The sequence below is a fragment of the Felis catus genome, chromosome B4 (genome assembly GCF_018350175.1).
Source record: "Felis catus isolate Fca126 chromosome B4, F.catus_Fca126_mat1.0, whole genome shotgun sequence".
Taxonomy (NCBI): domain Eukaryota; kingdom Metazoa; phylum Chordata; class Mammalia; order Carnivora; family Felidae; genus Felis; species Felis catus.
In genome coordinates this window covers 88,052,882-88,074,234 of record NC_058374.1, presented here as the reverse complement: position 1 = coordinate 88,074,234, position 21,353 = coordinate 88,052,882, and the positions used below count along the sequence as shown (strand labels likewise).

General features: G+C 33.2%; 1 protein-coding gene across 9 annotated transcripts in view; it reads right to left on the bottom strand.

The window, feature by feature from the left end:
• The window catches only part of USP15 (ubiquitin specific peptidase 15), a 119,210-nt gene that overhangs the window by 19,366 nt on the left and 78,491 nt on the right, over positions 1-21,353 (bottom strand). For 5 of the 9 annotated variants that reach the window (XM_006933864.5, XM_045062010.1, XM_045062013.1 and 2 more), the window contains 3 exons: positions 1,988-2,161; positions 391-549; positions 87-311 (listed from right to left, as the gene is read on the bottom strand). In XM_006933864.5, the coding sequence (XP_006933926.4) occupies positions 87-311; positions 391-549; positions 1,988-2,161 (558 nt within the window). Of the gene's footprint in view, positions 1-86; positions 312-390; positions 550-1,987; positions 2,162-2,427; positions 2,818-8,150; positions 8,297-19,856; positions 19,959-21,353 lie in introns of those variants that run through there. The other 4 variants (XM_045062014.1, XM_045062015.1, XR_006600820.1 and 1 more) reach the window with 4 other exon arrangements.

Sequence of the window (21,353 nt, the reverse complement as noted above, 5' to 3'; positions counted from 1 at the left end):
CACTAGACCAACTGAGCCACATAGGCGCCCCTTGACACTAAGTTTTAATAAAAGCAACAAAGGCAAAGAAAATAATCATGACCTACCTGCATAGGTTTGGTAAGTGGATCCATTCTAACCAAATAAACTTCCAAAGTACGTTCTTTTTTCATGGGCAATGGAAGTGTCAAGTAACAAAAAGGATCAAATGTTACTGAAATCTTAGCACATTCAGGACAAACTAAAGTTGATTTGAAAAGGCCGTGAAATATATCTACTATGATAGAATCATTTCTTTTTAAATGGTTTTCCCAGGCTTCTTCAGCAACTATCTGTAAGAAAAACAGACACATATTACACAGAAATATCACATTATTGTAACAATGGTGACAATGATATTATTAAATTTACCTTATCTGGCCTTCCATCAGCATCTTTTAACTGTATATATGGTTTTTTCCTAATTCGATTCAAATCCTCATGCAGTCCATCTAATAGGAAAGCTAATAGCTCTTGACAGTCCTGCTGCTGGTATCCAGAGAACTGAGGTGCAAAACGTCCTACTTGCGTCTGTAAGAAAAGCAAAAATACAAAATCAGTTACGGGAACAAAATTGATTAAAACAAGTATGATTCTCATTATTTATGGATTTTATATTTGTGAATTCACTGACTCTGTTACAATCTATTTGTAACCCTCAAAACAACTTGTGGCACTTTGGCAGTCATTTGCAGATATGGTAACTACAGACACATAAGTTCATACAGATAATTACATATCTAAAAACATTTTTAAAATTATAACTAATCTCTAATGTAGAAATGTTGACCTGAGGAAATAACAAGGAGAAAATATGGTAGAGTTTTGTACAAAGGATTTGGAAATACTCAAACTTATTAAAATTCAATAATATTTCTGGGTCACTAGAAAAAATTACAACGCCCTCCTTTAGTTTCTGTGTATAAAAAAAGAGGGTAAATTCCAGAGATAAAAGGAATGTTTGTGTTCATATATAATTTTCCTAGTCTTTGCAGTACTATTTTTTTATAAGACTGAAAAGAAATGTGAAAGGAAAAGTCAGATATCAAGAGCCTGTTTACACATAATTTTAAAAGAGAATAGCTGGCAAAATGAAACTGACTAGAATCCTGGGTAAGGAATGAGAAATAGGTTGTCTAAACTAGCTTGTTCAAAGCTTAGAAAGTTAAGATAAATACAGGAGTATTTTGATTTGTTGTTTTTATGTTTTAGGAACTAGTATACAGTTAATAAAATATTGCTTAGCAGATGTCCTATATGAGCGTCATTTGTGTATATTAAAAAATGGCTGAAAGCTGAGAGCTTCTTATTCTCTTTTAAGTTTAAAATTTCCCATAGATCTCACCTGTAAATAAATAGGAAAACTCTTTTAACTATATAAAGCTAAATTTCATTCTTATTTGAATGACAAATTAAAGTTTTATTGGTTGTAAGAAACCACTTCACAAAAAAGAATGAACTTAAAAGTGTAAGGATTATATTGAAAGTAATTCATATTTAGCGCTGGTTATATAGACTAGTTTCATTTTAATAATTTTTCAAATTTACAAGGATTCTCAAAATAACCTGAGTGCTTAGACTTCAATGACATGCCCAAATTTAGCCTTTACATTTGTATAAATAAATTTATGTAGGTTTCTCATATATGTACTTATTATAAAGCAACCGGCCTATGCTCTGCTGTCTCTTTCTTGTCATTTTGTACCATAACAGTGTTTTCCAATATTTCAATATTTCCCTCCCCATCTCCCAGAGATTTTTTAGACATTTTAAAGTAATCGTCCACCACACCTCCCACCCAGAAAACTGAACAGCACTGATATACTGTGTATGTTTCTATTTGTGCTAGGTCCCTATGGAGGGCCATAAGCCAATGTAACAGCTATGATTTTTCAGGGCTTCCCCCAAAGAACACATTTTTGTTCTGGGGGTCATATAGCCCTAACGAAAATGTATTAATCATACTAACCTTAAAGGCTCTTGGCGTGACATAGCTAAATTTTCCAGACCACATTTGTTTGATCAATTCAGCGTAAGATTTAGCTATTTCACCTCTCATTCCTAAGGGATTGTCAAAATTGAGTTCTTCTTGATACTTATCATTGAGGAAATATTCAGTAAGTGGAGGAGTGTTGCTCAAACACTGCAAAGAATAAAACACATTTTCAAGTAAAAGTAACCACAGGTTAAACATGTAAAATGAAGAGAGAAACAAACGGACTTGCCATAATATATAGAGAAAAATTTAAATGATGGCTTCATGAACTAATAAATAACTGGTCAAATGAACACTCAAATGATGCACTCAACTATTCATTTCCCAAATTTCAAATCAATTACTTATAATAAATGAAAATGCTATTATTTGTTGCTGTAAAATCTGCATTAATTTTAACCACAGCAAACTACCTGTTAACTGGGAGAGAAGCTCAGAGTTTTCTTTCCTTCTTTTACTTGATTGGTAGAAATTATGGTTTGTCTACTCATCCCAGGCACCTGCAAATTAGCCTGAGTAGGTAAAAACTGAGATAGAGTGCAAGCAAGAAATTAACTTTAAAGAGGTATTTATTGCTTCCATTGTCAATTCCTTATGAAAGAGCAGCCTTTACATTTTCCATTTGGTCAACCAATTTTAGAAGGGACAGTACAGATTCGCTGAGCCTGAGGAAACTTAACTTTTGTTATGTGAACTCTGGCTAAGTGTGTTCCTACTTCCTCCAGTTCTTCAGTATCATGACAATTCAATCTTCCTTTTTGGCAAGATTAAAACTATGAATTAGTTAATTCTCCATCTCCTTTCTATTCAGAATGAAATAATTTAGGAGTTAAAATAAAATAGATGCCAGAAGTACAGTTTTTCCGTAACACTTTATCTCAAGATAGAATAATTTTAAGTTGATAATACCATATAATTTGAACCCAATGTTATTATTCTTTATTAAGAACCCAATATTACTTTATGAATTAGATGTCTAGAATCATTGAATAGAACACGTAATGACTGACATATACTTTTTTTTTTTTTTTTTTTTTTTTTTACTGCAGGAAGACATTTGTCTTGGGAGTCAAAGTTTTTCACAGCTTGCTTACCACTCAGTTAGGTTAATAGTCTGGGATTAAACAGTCTTGGTAGCTATGAAAAGTTCAACCTGCTGGGTTCATGCCAATAACTGGCATGCCATAAACTATGTCTATATACCATGTACTGTTTGACTAAAACTTCAAAATTAAGCATATTTGATTTTTTGAAATAAATTATGATGTTCTGTTTTGTGGTTTCAATTATGAATTAATTTAGGTTTACTTAAGTAACCATAACATCTATTTTGGTATTTTCATGTAATAAAAATAATACTGCTCAAATTGGTAGTCTAGTACCTATAATAAGGCAAAAGGGAAATTGTTTATAATATGGAATTTGTTATTATATAATTAATTCTTAGGCAATGAAAGCAAATAAAAATGTTTAGAGTGGACTATATAGACCTTAGTGTCATTTACAAGCCATTTTCAGCAGGTATCAAATTTTATGTGAGCAAGAGGAAGATAAAGGTAGATTACAGTGTAGGAGGCGATTCAGGAAAGGATACTTTCCAACTTCTGAATTCCTTTTACATGTCAACCTCTCAAAATCTTACACAGCTTTTGAGATTCATTCTCTTTTCCTTTTGCATTATATGTTCTTTTAACTATAAAGCCAGCACTAGAGGTAGGGTCAGGCAACCCAGAATACACCATGGCTACACTAAATGCCACCACTTAGTAGTATCATCTGATTTAATACAAACAGGATGAACACTATATAGTCAATGAGGCAAAGGGGAGGTCAGACAGCATTTCCAACAATTATCAGTTAGTTTTCAAATCCTTGTATTTGATCAGTTCAGGGTTATACTAATATGATATTCTACTAATGTAACACAATTATACAAAGAACCTAATTTATGGTTTTACCAAACTAAGAACCAAGTTGTACAGATGTGAATAATTTTTGAACTTTGTTTTCACTTAATTCTATGTATCCTTATCTTGCAAAGAACTTCCAAATATAATTTAAAATCTGTAGCTTTCCAGTAGCATCCGGAGTGATTTTTCTAAAATTTATATCACTTTCATGCTAAAAATAATAGCAATTTCAGGTTGAAATCTCAATTTTTGAGAAGAGTCTGTCTTTTGCCCACCTATGTGGCCTCTTATCTTGCTAATACCTTTATGTGACTCTATCCTAGCCTCATTTAATTACTTGAGGTTCCTTGACCTCCATGTATTCTCTCACTCTTAAATTTGCAACATCAATCCATCTATGTGAAATATGCCTTCTTTGTTCTATTAACTTCTACTAAACCATCAAGATTCAGGTATCCTGTCTGGGAAGTATTCCTAGATTTCCTTCTAATGTTTCCTTTGTTATGTTTCCATATTGCATAATGCTCACTTGTACTACACCACTTATTTTCTAATATACTGTAACTTTAATTTTTAGTTTATCTGTCTTGCCAAATGGACTGTGACCTTCATGAGAGCAGGAACCATAATATCAATTATATGTATATCTCCAGCACTCAGTATGTGTACAATAAACACACGTTTAATAAAACATGTTTTTGCCTATATATACAAATGTTTTTATCCTTTTGGCTTTTTAAATCTTTTCCTCCAATGTTTGGCACAGAGCAAATTTTTCTTGAATGAATTATTACTTAGGGAGGCAAAAATATATTAGCTGGTAATGGATAATCTCAAAAACTTCATCAAGCACTTCCACCTGATTTAATGGTTTAAATCACTTGGTTTAAATTATACAAACCAAAAAAAGGACAGCACCTATTAAAAACTTGCCCATGCTTTTGTGTGACTCTTGATCTCAGGGTTGTGAGCCTGAGCCCCACAGTAGAGATTATGTAAAATAAATAAACTGGAACATACAAACAAGCAAACACCAAAAAACTTTCCCATCCTTTTAACTTTCATTCAATTCACTATCTACTTTGTAGTGGGTCTCTGCTTGGATTTTTTTTAGTCCTTGGTACAGAGACCAATGATTATTTTCAAAGTGACACAAGCCATTTTGAAGATGACTATAATTGAACATTAACAAACTAAAAACAAAACACAGTTTTAATAAGTGCTTGTATTACTTATCAAGATATCATAACCAATATATTTTGAGGTAACCCTTATGTTTAAATTAAAAAAAACATTCTATTTGTTAAACATAATTTTAAAAAAATTTAAGTATAGTTGACACACAATGTTACATTAGTTTCAGATATACACCAGAACATACTATGTTAAGAAACTCACAAGCTACATTTTTCTAAAAATTTATACAAACATATATAAATACAGAAATTCAATAGACAGTTTAAGTGTTCTACTAATGCACATATCATAGTAGTTTAAAAACTGAAACTGATGTCAGACTTTTCTTTCTCATATTGTAAAATAGAATACTTTTCTCCCTCACCTTGAAATTATTATTCTGGGAATCATTATATTCTTGGACTAGTATAAAGACTACCTAAAATACTAAAAGTTCTCTTTTAATTTTTGGTATAAATTTCAAGGTATAATTAGAATACAGGTCAAACAACTAAAGTATTTCCATGCCTCAAGTGTTGTCAGTATTCAACGCCATCACCGTGGCAGAAGTAAGAAGGTAGTTTCTTAATATTGGTCATACTGCAGTTTGAGTTATAATTTATACAATTCATTCTATCTTTTAACATGGGGCTATCTTAGAAGAATGAACATCTTTGACAAATACAAGAAAACTGGACATTTGGACTAGTTGCCATTAAATACAATGTTTTAAAGAATAAAGATTTTGGTTAGTTCAATAATAAAAATAACAATAACCATAGTTCTGAAGCATCTCTCTCAAAGATTCCTCTGCTATAACAAGTATCACTTTTCCATCTGATTGGGACTGTCACAAAACAATTCCTTTCTTAAGACATATACAGACAAAGGGAATTTCTCCTTTTAATCTGTAAGATACTTTATTGAGTGACATAATATGGACCTGAAATCACACGTTTTATGCACCTATGTGGATATATTTCTCACTCTCAATGATTCTTGAACTGCAGAACAGAACAAAACTCATCCTTTCCTAACATAAACGGTTTCTCCTAGCAAAACCTGAGAATACAGATATAAATAAATCTATTGTAAAAACAAAAGGGATTACATAAATAGTATGTTATTTTATGGCTACTTATGAGTTTTGTGATGTTCTACCAGTCATATGCCATTTTGAGCTTCACCTTTGTTAATTCAGATTTCAACTACCTGACATTGACAGATACCAACACTTCAGTATTTCAAGGAGAGCCACCTCTTACAACTCACCACCAAAAAAAACTGAAGTTCAAGTATGAGGTGATGTGACTCATAATAAAACACAGATCTTAAGCCACATTTTACTTATATCAGAATGGTGCCTACAATGGTTCTTACAATTGGTAGAATTTTATCAAATACTATGTTAAAAATAAAGCAATAAACAGAATGAAGAGAAGGATTCTGTACCAGTAGTCTCAATTCTTAATGTAAAAAGGGGTAAGTAAAAACTTACAGTAGTGAACAAGCAAAATTGTTTTAGTTAAAAAACTAAATTTCACATTTAGTAGATGTTAAAGAGTTTTGGCATTCATTAATTTAAATTAGTCTTTGTGATAAAACCACCAGTTGGTTAACTGGAAGGTCAGGACATAAGCTAGTATGAAAAATTGGTTTATCCATGAGGAATGAGAATGCCTGGGTATGTGCAAGCCAGTCATTTTGTGAGCAGACATGACTACTAAGTATCTGTTCCTGAAAGTGGCTCTGTGGTTCTCTACCTGTGCTTACATATGCATTAAAAATAGAAACCCCAAGTAATAAGAGTATTCTTGAATGTGAATTTGAATTAGGAGTCTTAAGACATATTAGTCCTTAGTTTAATGTATTAAGATTGAACCTTAGCCATGTACTTCTTCCTCCCTTTCTTAGAATGTTCTTCCCCTGTAAGAAATTCCTATTCTTTAACACTCATGTCAGTATCTCTTACAACATTTTATCTTGCTCAGCACCTCAAGGAAGAACTAATATTACTTCTTCTGAGCAAACTCTATACCTTGAACTCACTTACACTGTGCTTATTTTGAAAGCAGCCTCCATGTCTATTTCACCTTTGTACCTCAGGGTCTACAGCACAATGCCTGACACATACCTTAATAAAGGTGTGTTGAATGAATGAAAACTTGTATGACGGAAAGACTGGAAGCTGTCCTTACAGAAACTGAGAACGGTGGGAAAACACTAGACTAAAGAGACCTGAATTACACCCTGGTATATAACTATAACCTATCTAAAAGTTCTGTAAGTTCAAAAACAAAAGTCCCAGTAATGCCTAGGCAGGCTTTTCTAATGAAGAAAAACAGCTACTGTGAATGCCCCAAGCTATCAGGATAAATCCATATAAGTCAAAGACATGTGAAGGAAAAGTATTTGGAAATATATTTTTATCAAGACTCCTCACTAAATCTTCAACCTAGAATGAGGTATAAAAATTCTGAAGACAGTTCTTCTAAATAATCGAATGTCTCAATCAGTGGACATTCTGCCATATGGTTCAATGTATATAGAACTTTAACCACTGCCACCATGAAGAACTATTTTTAAAAAGAATGCATATACCATTCAACTATTTTATAAAGTAATAATTCTCTATGAAAAACTCTCTGGTTACAAATTTCCATACATCTAAAATTGGAACATTATGTGAGGTTATGATTTTCTTCATTATTTAATTAGCTGGAAAGGCTACAATGCTCTGTACATAAGTTTTCCTTATACACACATGCACAAATCCTATTGCTCTTACATTATTTTCAAAAAGTTCTTCCGTTAAGTATGTTCTGATCAATAAGACTGATGTTTCTAGAGTTCTCTGGAAAAAATTAATGACTCATAAGAGTCTCAATTTTGTATTTCACTATAAATTTCTATATCATTTTTTAATTGATGAAGTGAAATAAAGTTCTACTATATAACCAAATCTCAAGTCTGTAATCAACATATTTTAGGAAATGAATAATTAATAGCCATCCCAATAACTTGTAATGAATCTGGAATTTCCCCAGTACCTGGAAAATAGCCAAAGTAATCCCCTTCAAAAAGAGAAAGTTGTCTTTTGTAATGCTGAATATGAACCACTCCCTTTCTGTTCAGGTGCTCCAGAAGCCCAATTTTCAAGTGATCATGTATGCTCACTATTTTAGTAAACCGGTAACTAGAACAGGAAAGAAAACAAACTTAATTTTTGATTACCTAAAGCTCTGAGTTGTGTAACTCATTCTGTAACTGATCAAAATGTAATGCCACTCACACCCTTTAAAAAAAAAGTAGCTATACCTTCAAACTAACCAATACTAAAAATAAAAACCCAATCTAAAAATGAGGAAACCATTTTCTTTTCTTATAATTTAAAAAATTACACCTGAAGTGACCTTAGAATAATCCAATATTTTTTTCCTGGATTTTAATATTAGATGGATAAAGAATTTTCAGATTTGCCATGCTATCGTTTTTCACTTTGTCATGACAACAGTATAGACATTCTAAAAAGGTCTGAATTCTGAAGCATTTCTCTAAATACTGGGATATTGGCTCTAGTTCTGTAATGAAACAGTGGATGAGAAAGGAAAGTATGATGTAGATTTTTACAATGAAGAAGTATAAATATAAGCCTGCCCCTTCATCAAGTAAATTTTAAAAATGAGGTATTTTTAAGACACCTGATATTTTATTCTTCGTTACTTTTTCCCTTAGGAAAGGCCAATCTCGTTACATTTGAGAGATCAATTCTGAAGCTTCTCCACATATTTTGGGAAAGCATATACAATCATTCTATTTTGCTTTTCATTTCCAATCTCCCTCCAAGCTTTCTTTAAAAAATAAATTCAGGCAAGTAAAATATAAGTGGGAATAAATTTATTTATTTAAAAAAACCCCAAAAAACCAAAACTTCTGTTTTTCCCTCTCCCAACTAGTCAGAGAAGAGAGAACTGACATACACTCAACTTAAAATATTGGAACTTTACATAAAATAGTTTCAAAGGCTGCATTTTTGAATTGGACAAAGATAATGTTGTAACAATGTAATGTATGTTACTAACCTGGTCACTATGCTTAAGACATAAATTAAATTTCATTTAAGTTCCTGCTGTCACCCTTTCTTTCAAATTCTATGAAATTTCTTCTTCATACAATACTTAAATTCAATAAAGAATTATTATGAAAGCTCTGGGAAATAGGAGAACTAATGGGGAACATTTTGTGGGCTAACAAAGAAATAGTGTTATTTTTTTCTCTGATCTATAAAATTGAGGAAGGAGAATTCTAAGTTTGTGAAAAGGTCTACCCCGTTGCTGGCAGTGAGTAAAGCTTATAACTAGAGATTTCAATGTTAAAAAAGCCATGATTATGTAAAGACCATTAATTTTCATACTAAAAGCTATCAGCAGAAACTAGACGGAAGATCTATTTTTAATATAAGTAAATTTGAAAGCTTCTGAGATGATTATACCAACAACAATACTGCAAGTTTCAGGCAGAATGTATTTTAGTGAGGTTTTCAAACTACTCAGCTATAGCATCAATTGTCTAGAAAAAAATTTTTTTTTTGGTAAGAGGCTATTTAATGAGTGATTTTATGTTTAATATTATTTACAGGAAGCAAGCTAAAATCAAATGGTTCTAATAATATTAATAAAATTTAGTATAAATTGCATTTATTTTAAAGAACTAAAGCATATGAATTCAATTGTAGTATTTAGTATTATTATCCGCTCTACACTGTTAATAATTCAAAACTGGCTCACAATGAAATGAATGCCACTATTTTAGGCAAGCAAGATGAAGGACTTTAGAAAAAGCAATGGTTCTTCATAATTTTGTGTGTGGTTCAGTGCCTTGCACATAATATTCAGTATAGAAACATTTTTGAAAAAATAAGTATCACAAATTTCTGATTCACTGATCTTTTAGTTTCCCTGTGAAGGCATACATGAAAGGATAGCAGAAATTTTTCACGAAGTTTAACTGAATTTTTACATTCTTTAAGGGAATTCACCAAGTCATGTACTTCTCTTCATTATTTCATTACACTAGACCCCAAACTGACAATAAATACTTCAGCTGAGTTGAAAAAGAAGTTTAAGGACCATGTAATAGCATGAACTATGAAGGGTTTCTGATTATTTTCATAATCCAAAAGAACTTTAAATTTATCTAAATAATCACTCAACAGATATTTATTAGGAACAGAAGATTATTATTTGAAGAGTTTCTAGTAATATAAAAATAATGTTCCAAAAGGATTTTTTCCTATCATTCACTGTGCATTCATGGAACTAGTTGCGTGGGACTGGGGGTTGCTCTACCAGGCTGGGGTTAACATAGCAGTCCGATGCAAGTGCCATCAGACTGGTTACACTGGTGGAACCTAACGCTGTATTATTTCTTGAACTTTATACATGGCTGGGTTTCTGACTTACTCGGTTGCAAGAAGTAAATATATATATTATGTGCTATTATTCTTTTTAAAATTAATGTGCTCTTTTGGAGTTAGACAGCTCCAGAAAGATCATTAATCTGGTCCAGGTGAAGTTCTAAACATTTCTGGTAAATTTTCTAATGCAGTATTTCTCTGTTTATGTGAAAGAACTAATTTCTTAACAATTTCCAAATCATCATAGACTGAGACTTTTATAAAGTACAGTAAAAATGAACCACTAGAAAAATGAAATAAAAAACGACATACAAAAAAACAAAGCCTCATCTTCTATTATGAGATTTAATAGATATAAAATACCCTGACCAAGTTGCTAGAAAAGTTTTAGACCACTTATACTTAATTTCTATGCTTATTTGTCAACCATGCTGTCTCATCCATAGACAGACTCTGAGAAATACTGTTCTAATCATTATCTGGCATTATGCTAAACATTGGGGATATAAAAGAAAACCAAAGACAGTCTCTACTTTCATGACTCTCACTGTGTAATAGGTATTTATCCAGAAGAAAGAGAGGAAAGGGGGGAGAGATAGAGATGTGGGAAAGGCAACGAGGGAAAAGGAAGGAGTATACACAAACAAGTTTGATACATAACAAATTCCAAGAACCTTTAGTTTTGGCTTAAGAGGTAGGAAAAGCCCCATTTGGGTTTTATCCTTTAGGTGATGAGAAGCAAGTTTTAAGCAAAGAGATAAATAATTATATTTGCATTTTAAAACAACGACTCTGGAAGCAATGCACTAAATGGAGAGGAAGAGGATAAATGAAGGAATAAAGATAGGAGTTAGAGATATATTTCAATAGGTCACATAAAAGATGCTCAAGTACTCAAATATTGTACTGACAGTAGAAGAGAAGATGGATGGAAGTGACACTAAGAGGTAGTGAAATGAACAGGATCTGGGGAGAGTCTCAAGTTTTTGACTTGGGTTAGTGGGTGGACAGTTGCAACTAAGGGAGTATGAGATAAAAGGATCAGGTTTCTTGGGAGAGTGTTAGGTCTTAGTAGCCAAGGTTAGTTTAAGTGTAATATTATCTAGGCAGAAATGTCCATCTCATTGTTATATACTGGAAGGAAACTCAGGAGGGAGAATTATAGTGGAGACAGATTTGAGATTTGTCAGTTAAAGTGGATGTCAACGTCTCAAAGGTAAAGAGTGACATCTCAAAGATAAAGAGGCTACAAACAACCCTGCAAACAGAAGATCAAGAATGACTTTATCAAAAGCAATTTTTTGGGGGTGGTATGATGGTCACAGTGATGACATAACAATAGTTGATAACTGCATATTGTTTACCAGGTACCAAGCACTTGTTAAACAATTTATCTTCATTTAACAGATGAAGAAACTAAAAAGTTTCTTATTCAAGATCACACAACCAAGTGGCAGAACTAGGTTTTGAATCCAAGCAGTCAGGTTCCAAAACCTATGCTTGTAACTACTATGCTATGCTGCAGAGGACTACTGAATGGAAGATGAGAAAGTAGGAAGAAAGTACAAACCATTATTTTCAGTTTTCAAGGTTAAGAGTCCTCTTCACTCCTCACTTAGAAGAAAAAAAAAAAAAAAGACTTGACGATATATATATATATGCTGAAAGGAACACAGTGATAATGTGAGGTAAAAGGTACATAACAAAGATATGATGATTAATGGAACAAGTTTCGGGAAGATAGCAGAGGTCCCAGGAAGATGGTGGTATAATCATGATGACACAGACACTTCGGGTATGGTACAATGAGAATAAGAGGAATCTTAAAATGTTCTAGCTTACTATTAAGAATTTCCTTATAAACAATTAGTAACATTTTGGTTAAAAATTTATAATTCCTTTTCAAAAGTTATTGAAAACTTTTTCTTGTCAAAGTATATAATAATTAGGTCCTGGGCAATTACCGAAGAATCATTCATAATACTTCAATTATATACCAAATCTGTAACAACAACTATATATATATATTTATATTTACATATATAAATAGATATATATTTATACTCATATATACATAATGAATATACGTGTGTATATAGATTAGTGCATGTGTGTCAGTGATTCAGTTTATTTTCAAAGCAACATCTCTCTAAATGAAAGCCAGAGACAGATTTTCAATTTTTAATTATACACGACATGGTTATAAAGCAGTGATTTTCTGGTAAACCCTTCAAGTTCAAATGAACATCATCTTTGATGTAATCACTTTAGAAGGCTGTATGTTTTCTTGATACTGTCATTGCTCAAAATATTTTAGGTACTTTTCAATAGAGCTGGCACACATATGAAAAAGCATTAATATCTAGCATACAGTGGGTGCCAATATGTGTTTCATGTGTGTATACTCAAAGAGCTTTTTTGTATGGTAACATAGATTTGTTTTCATTTATTTTTTTAATGTTTATTTTTGAGAGAGTGCGAGAAGGGGAGGTGCAGGGAGTGGGGAGGGAGGGAGATACAGAATCTGAAGCAGGCCCCAGGCTCTGAGCTGTCAGCACAGAGGCCAACATGGGGCTCAAACCCATGAACTGTGAGATCCTAACCCGAGCTCAAGTCAGACGCTAACTGAGTGAGTCACTCAGGCACCCCATGGTATGGTAAAATAGATTTCTAATGTAGGGATTTTTGTGATAGAAAATTATGGGAACAAGCATGAGCTGTAATGTTGTACTTGTACCTTTGGTAATTCAGTGTTATTTTTATGACCAGATGAATAAAAGAGAAGTCATTATGAATAGTGTACTTTATCAAATAAAATCAAGGCCTGACTCAAAAGTCACCTCCTTGGTGAAGCCTCACTTATTTCCCAGGGGCTCATTTTTCTTTGCTTCTGTAACATTTGGCTGATCATGCTTTCTATCATATCACATACTGTGTCTTATTTATTTATACGCCTATTTCATTCACAACACCAAGAACTTCTAAGAGCACAGGCAGTCTTTTTCAATTCTATTACTAATGGCTAGAATACTGTTTGGTACCCAGAGACTCAGTGGATGTTTGTTGGATTAGCTAAATAAATTACCCCGATAAAAACAAGACAACTAGTTTAGCTGCTCTTAATTCCTTTGCCCTTTCTCTCTCCAACCCTAGATAAACCCAGTTACTTACTATATGAACCCAGTCATCTACTGTACGCACCATGTAGCTAAACACTGCTAGAGAAAATTTCAAGTGAATAAACCCACACCGTTCTAAATTGATCTCCAGACTCAAATGAGATTTCAATACTGCCAACCAATCTTACTCTTTCATTCTTAGCAAATAACCTGGTCTCGTATTTTTAGGATAACGAAAGTCAACACAAAATCTAGAAACTACTTGTAAACAATCTTCTTTTCTCCTGTTGGCAACAGCAGTGTTTTTACTCCACTCAAATGTTACATTTTAAAGCTTAGTCTTGGGACCTCTTTTTCATAGATGCCCTCATTTAGATGCAACTATACCTGATATTAAATATCATCTATAAGCAGCCATATTTCCATTGCTAACCTAAGCCTCTGGTCTGTATTCCTTATTAGAATATCCATCTGCCTATAATGTATCTAACTTGGGATGTTTCATGGTTGTCACAAACTGAATATGCCTAAAAAAATTAACTCATATTCTTCTCCCTACCCGAAATTTGCTCCTGCTACTGTGCCTCTCCTCCCATCACTCCAATTTCATTAAATGGCTATAATTATGATGCACAAGCCAGTACCTAGAGACAAATGTGACTTTCTTCACTTTTCATTAACTCGAGTTCCTGCTACCTATCAAACATTGTTCTAGGTAACAGAAGTACAGCAGTGACTGAAAGCCCCTGTGTTCATGGAGGATGTATGTGAGAGAGAGGTAGGAGGAGGTAGACAGATATTTGGGGCTATAGCAGTGACTAAAACAAAGGCCCTGAGCTCATGGAGTGTGTGTGTGAGCATGCAACTCTGTGTGTGTGTGTGTGTGTGTGTGTGTGTGTGTGTGTGTGTGTGTGTGTGAAGTAGGCGAAGACAGACAGACAACAAATCCAAATATGTAGAGAGCATATGAGGTGGTCATAGCTGATGTATGGAATGTGGAGAGGGTGGTTACTACTGCATATAAAGTGAGTGTGAAGGTTCTGACTGATAATAAGAGACCTAAGGAAGAGAGAGAACAAGGATATAAGTATCTGGAGGAAGAAATTCCAGGGCTAGAAAATTCTAAGTTCAGAGATCCTGAGGCATGAACATTCTTGGCATCACAAGACTAGGGCTAATAAGGATGGAGAAAAGGGAACATGGAAGAAAGTGGAAGGAAATAAGATAGCATGCAGCCATATCATACAGCGCCTTGTATCTGTTTTAAGAACTTCACCTTGGTTGAGTGAAATACGAAAGCATTTAGTATTACAGACAAGGAGTAATGGAAATGCCTTAGGTTTGAACAGGATAGCTTTGGCTGCTCTTTTGAGAAAAGGTCATGAGGATGAAGAATGTAAGCAGATAAATCAGCTAGGAGATAACTGCAATAAATCAGATGAAATTACGGTAGCCTAAGAATCTTTAATGCTTTCATAATACATTAAAATCCAAATTCCCCCTACATGATCTGGCTTTGCCTACTTCTTCAGACTCATTTTATACCACTCCCGTTCAAATATTATTCCACAGGTTACTACTCATCTTTTGGCTCCTCAAACTTGCCTGTCCTAGAGGCTTTGCACACGTTACTGCTCTCCATCTAACTTCAACTCTCACCTAATTCACACCTAATTCATGAGTTCTTTGGTCATAACTCAAATGTTACTTATGGACAGTATGACACCCAAGATCAAGCAGGTATTCTCCAAGTTCTTGTTATTTTCTCAGAGCACCCCATTTTTCTTCTTCATGCTGCTTATCAGAATTCATGATTTATTTAATGTTTATCTTCTCTACTAGACTATGCTCCATGGAAACAAATACAGTTTTGTTCACAATGTTATAATTAGTGCCTACAAAAGGAACTTAGTAGGCCCTCAATAAATACGTGCTGAGTGAATGGATGAATTCGTAAGTATATTTGATTAAAAAGAATTACCCAGCTTGATCACCTACAATATTCTGAAGATAATGTTCTGAAAAACTTCAGGTTTTTGAAAATCAACTTCATCATCAAAGAAGAGACATATCAATGATATTAAGAAAAAGGAAAGCAATTCCAAAAGGAGTTTTTAAAATGTTTTGAACACTCTATCAAATGAGTAAATGTGTATATAATCTCCTACAAAACTATTTTGATCTGTACAAAAGTAATACTACTTTTGGGGGACCATCTTGTATTAAGGGGACCATATACTTGGCCCAGATAAAAAACATTTTTAATGGCTGTACAATATGTATACTTAAGGCCACTGAACTGGACATTAAAAATGATTAAAATAGTAAATTTTATGTTATGTATATCTGACCACAATTAAGTATTTTTATGCATTTCTTACAAGTTGATTAGTATAATTTTGACAGATACATTATCTCAGAATGTTTGGAATAACAACTGAGTTTTAACTCACTTATTAACTTGTTCTAGACAAATCACTTAAACTCTCCTTGCCTCAATTTTCTCATCAGTGAAATAAGGATAGCTTATGCCCTGACAGACCTCTGTGAAGAGGAAATTAAGAAAATGACAATGATATAAAAACCTGCACTCTGCAAAGAAGGGTACTGTTTTCAGAGGCTGCAGGTTCTTTACTGGGCTGTTAATTTTTAATATGAGTTTAGGGAAATGAGTAATTTATTTCAAATATTATTATTAAGTAATGGTTTTCAGTAGCCAACTCACTGACCCTCTCCCTGCCCCGTATAGCATAGTTTACAAATCACTGTTAAGAATTTATTGATATTGCTTAGCAACTGGTTTCCATACATGTATACACTACTAAAGGAATATGTAACTAAGCAATTATTTGTAAAGTAACTAATGAAGTGGTTCATGAGCAATAAGCATAATCACAAACGATTTATACGCAAAAACTAAAATAGAAAGGTGATTTTAAGATAAAGGACATTAAAAAGAAAAAGAGTCCAGAAGATTAGGGAGGTTTTAGTAATAAATATAGCACAGCTTCAGTTGACCAGAGTTTATATGTATACATTAAAACAAATAGACAAAAGATAACAAAACAAGCCCTTAAGAGGGATTTAGAGGGGATTTAGTGTGCCTTTCCTTTTCTTAAGGCTCTATCAGTCCAATATCCTATATTTTCTAGTGACACTATTCCATAATAGCAATTTAGAATTTAGACTATAAGCCTGACACATTTTAGAATCTTCCAACTATAAAGTGTTGAATATTAGTGTATATTTAATAAAGGAGGAAATAGATCTTAGAAAACATTCTGCCATCAAGAAAATCAACTGTTTGATTTTTAGGTGATAGAAGTAAATCTGGAACCACTTCCACTTTTTTTTTTTCAGTTTTTATTTTTAGAGGGGAGGAAATCTGTAGTTATTGTTATAAATTATAGATTGACATTTCTTACATTTTCCTTTGATTACAAATAAACATCCTTTTTAAAAAAATGTTTATTTTTGAGAGAGTGAGTGAGCGAGCAGGAGAGGGGCAGAGGAGAAATAGAGAGAGAATCTCAAGCAGGCTCCGTGCTGTCAGCATGAAGCCTGACGTGGGTCTCAAACTCATGAACTGAGAGATCACGACCTGAGCCAAAATCAAGAGTTAGACGCTCAACTGAGCCACCCAGGCACCCCATAAATACCTTTTTTTTTTGTTTATTTCGAGAGAAAGAGAGCACGAGCATGAGTGGATTAGGATCAGAGAGATGAGACAGAGACTCCCAAGTAGGCTCTGTGCTGTCAGGACATAGCCTGGAACAGGGGCTCGATTTCACAAACTGAGATCATGACCTGAGCCAAAATCAAGAGTTGGATGCTTAAATGACTGAGCCACCCAGGTGCCCCTACAAACAATTATTAAATTGTTGTTAATTGTTGTTAATAATAAAACAATTATTAAATTGTTGTAAGGCCCCTTACAACAATTATTAAAATCATTACAAAAAGGGCACCTGGCTGGCTCACTCCATGGAGCATGTGGACCTTGAAACTGGGATTGTGAGTTTGAGCCCCATGTTGGGTATAGAGATTACTTAAAAATTAAAAAAAAAAAGGGGCGCCTGGGTGGCGCGGTCGGTTAAGCGTCCGACTTCAGCCAGGTCACGATCTCGCGGTCTGTGAGTTCAAGCCCCGCGTCAGGCTCTGGGCTGATGGCTCAGAGCCTGGAGCCTGTTTCCGATTCTGTGTCTCCCTCTCTCTCTGCCCTTCCCCCCTTCATGCTCTGTCTCTCTCTGTCCCAAAAATAAAATAAACGTTGAAAAAAAAAATTAAAAAAAAAAAATTAAAAAAAAAAATCAATACAAGATATTTTAGTCTGATTGTATTAACCACTGCTATAAGGTGTGATCACTGTAAGTAATCCTACCTAGTGAGTATATGTAAATTGGTGTTCATCTTTTTATAGCCAGAATAATGTAGAAACAATTCTGTATTAGAATCAGGTGTAATTATTTACAACTCCTTGAAATCATCCCTCTATTTCTCCACAATCTATACTTAATGTCATTTCCTATTATAGAATTAGGGGCAGATAAAACATTTAAGTCTATATTAATTCAGAAGTTGAAGCATTAATCCTAGAGAAATTTGTATTTTCATTCAGAAAATGTGAAGAGCAAGTAAGTTTGATTGCTTCAGTATCTGATTTTAAGAAAGGCATCTTTTCTTAAGGAATCTACTCCTGAAATCATTGTTGCTAGCTAACTCGGATGTAAATTAAAAACTAAAAAAAAATTTTTTTAAATTTTAAGAAGGCGTGTTTTCATGACAAAAAAATCACTATGAGCCAAGTTACACAGGCTCAAGTCATTCTTTAAAGATACCATTTCTCCCCTAGTCATGAAAACTATATTCTTACAGAACTATGCTATATATATTCTTCCCCCAAATAAAATGCCTGACAAATCAGGTTTTCCTTTTCCACCCCCTTCTCTCTTTTTTTTCCAAGTTTATTTATTTTTTAAGTTTATTTATTTTGAGAGAGAGAGAGAACGTGCAAACAGGGGAGGGGCTGAGCGAGAGAATTCCAAGCAGGCTCTGTGCTAACAGCGGGAACTCAAACTCACGAACCGTGACATCATGACCTGAACTGAAATCAAGAGTCAGACACTTAACTGACTGAGCCACCCGGGTGCATCCCCCTTTCTCTTTCTGAAAGAAGGGGTGACTTCTCTCTTACCCTAGCTCAAACAAAGAGAAAAGTAAAAACATTGGTATCTGTGTTGAGAAAGTGAATGGTTCTAATATAAGTAAGGTCATTTCCATTGTACATCAAAATGGAAAGAAGACCCAAGTGAGCTATTTGATAGATGATTCAACATATTTTAGATGATAGTGCCATGTAATTTTTGGCACATAATATGGGAGGAACTCAAATAACTGATTTTAATATCCTGGATTAGATACGTCAAGTACAGCATACAGTTAATAATTTTGTAATAACTTTGCATGGTGACAGACGATTATTTTGTAACATATAAAAATATCAAATCATTATGTAGTACACATGAAACTAACATAATATTGTATGCCATTTACCATTTTTTAAAAATCTTCCCTACGAGAAATATTTGAATTTTTAGCTATATTCTCTGTTTATTAGAAGAAGTCATTTCCTCAAGATCCTCAACTGTTTTTTTTTAATTCTTATGTCTCAGGGGTTAAATGATTCTTTTTTTGATGAAAACCATTTCATTTATTTAACTATAAATTTGGCTAAACAAAATTAGCTTCATGTTAAACCGGGCTTCTAAGAATTGGTGTTCCAATTAATGCAAAAAGAATGTCTCAGGGTGAGAGAAGAACAGCATTATACTTCATCATATGCAAAGCTATAAAGTACTACAACACAAAAATAATACCTTCAGTAATATCTTTTCCACTGTTTCACGGTATTATAGGATTTTAGTTTCTTAAAAAAATGTTATTTCTGTGTATTACTCATTCTGTTTATTTGAAAAATAAACTTTAAGCTTTCTATTTAACATTCTTCTGAATTTATTGAATAGATTTTTTCCTAATCCAACAGATAATAATAATAATAATAATAATAATAATAATAAAAGTTGACTTTAAAAATGCTTGGAATCACAACTGATTTTACACTATATGACAGAACAGACCCTCGATTATTTTTTTTTCAATGACTTCCTACAGTAAGGAGCCCTATTACTTCCAAGTAAAGAGTTTGAAAACAACCATCTTACGCCATGCTGCCTTCCAGTGGAAAAGACCATATCACTTCCCTGCTTCAAATCCATCTGAAGAGTTGCTTCTTCCAGGAAGCCAATCATGAGCTTCCTAGGCCTTGACAATGAAAAAGACAAGGGTTGGAGTGCTCCTGAATCTACTCAACTGATGCTAATTAAAATTACCTCCAATAATGCAAACTTTTATAACTAAACATTCTCTCAAAGACTTAGGACATTAGAAAACTATTTTGCTAACTTATTTGTACCACTGGGACATGGTGGTATGTGCCTACAATCATAACTACTGAGGAGGCTGAGGCCAGGGATAACCTGATCTCAAGAATTTTGAGCTCTCTGAAGACTAAATATGCACAAAGAGTTCTTCATTATTATATTCCTTGCCTATCAGTTTGTGTAGGGAGAGTTAAACACAGTTCAGAAATGGAGCAGATGATAAATACCATTATTACAATAATACTGAGTGAAAAATAATTTAAAAATATAATTAATTCTTTCTTCATTCACTAGGTTCAACCCAAGTGGAATAAGACTTGTAGGAAAGGGGAATAAATACAGGGGTTATTGAAGGTAGACTTTTTTCCAGAGTCACTCTGCTTAGCTCCCTGAATTGAAAGAAAGAAAAAAAAAGAAGATAAAATATTAACCTAATGCCTACTCATTTATGATGTGCCAGTCACTATTCTAAGAGCTTTATATTCAACTCATTTAATCCTCATGAAATTCCTAAGATACAGGTACTATTATTTTCCTCATGAGAAAAATGAGTTGTGGAAATAATGTAAACAGGGCAACACAGCTAATAAATAGGAGAGACATATTTTCAATCCAGACAGTGTAACTCTATAGTCTGTGCTCCTAATCTATATTATTAGTTTTTAATGTGTTTTTTTTCTTGCTATAATATAGTTTTTAGACTGTTCCTTAGAGTCTTAGAATCCCATGAAAATGCTTCTGGGGCCATTAAAAAAAGAAAGTAAGAGAAAGCAGATGGGACTCCACATCCTTTACCCAAAACAACTTCACTGCATCTGTTTAAAAAGAGGATAGAATTAAACTTTTCATAGTAATAATTAAAAAAAAAAAAGATTTTCATAATGAAATACAGAAAGTGTGAAAATCAAATTATCTAGACTATAATCTTCATGAGGTCAGGATTTATGTCCAAAAGTATCTCACATGTTTGATATTCAATAAATATTAACTTAAGAAATTAGAACTATATGGCAGTACTACTCTCATCAAAAAAATTTAATATTCATTCATACCATTACATCAGACAAAATCTTGAATACCAATATAATTAAATAACACTAATAATATTAAATTCATAATAAGATTGGTGCCACTTAGTTTTTAATAAGAAACCAAAAGATTTCATTACCTCAAGGCTACTGATAGCTTAATAAGCATAATCCATTCTCACATAGAAAAAAAAAAGGTACGCTTTCCACTCACATTTTTAAAAATATATCAGTAATTATACTGCCTGAG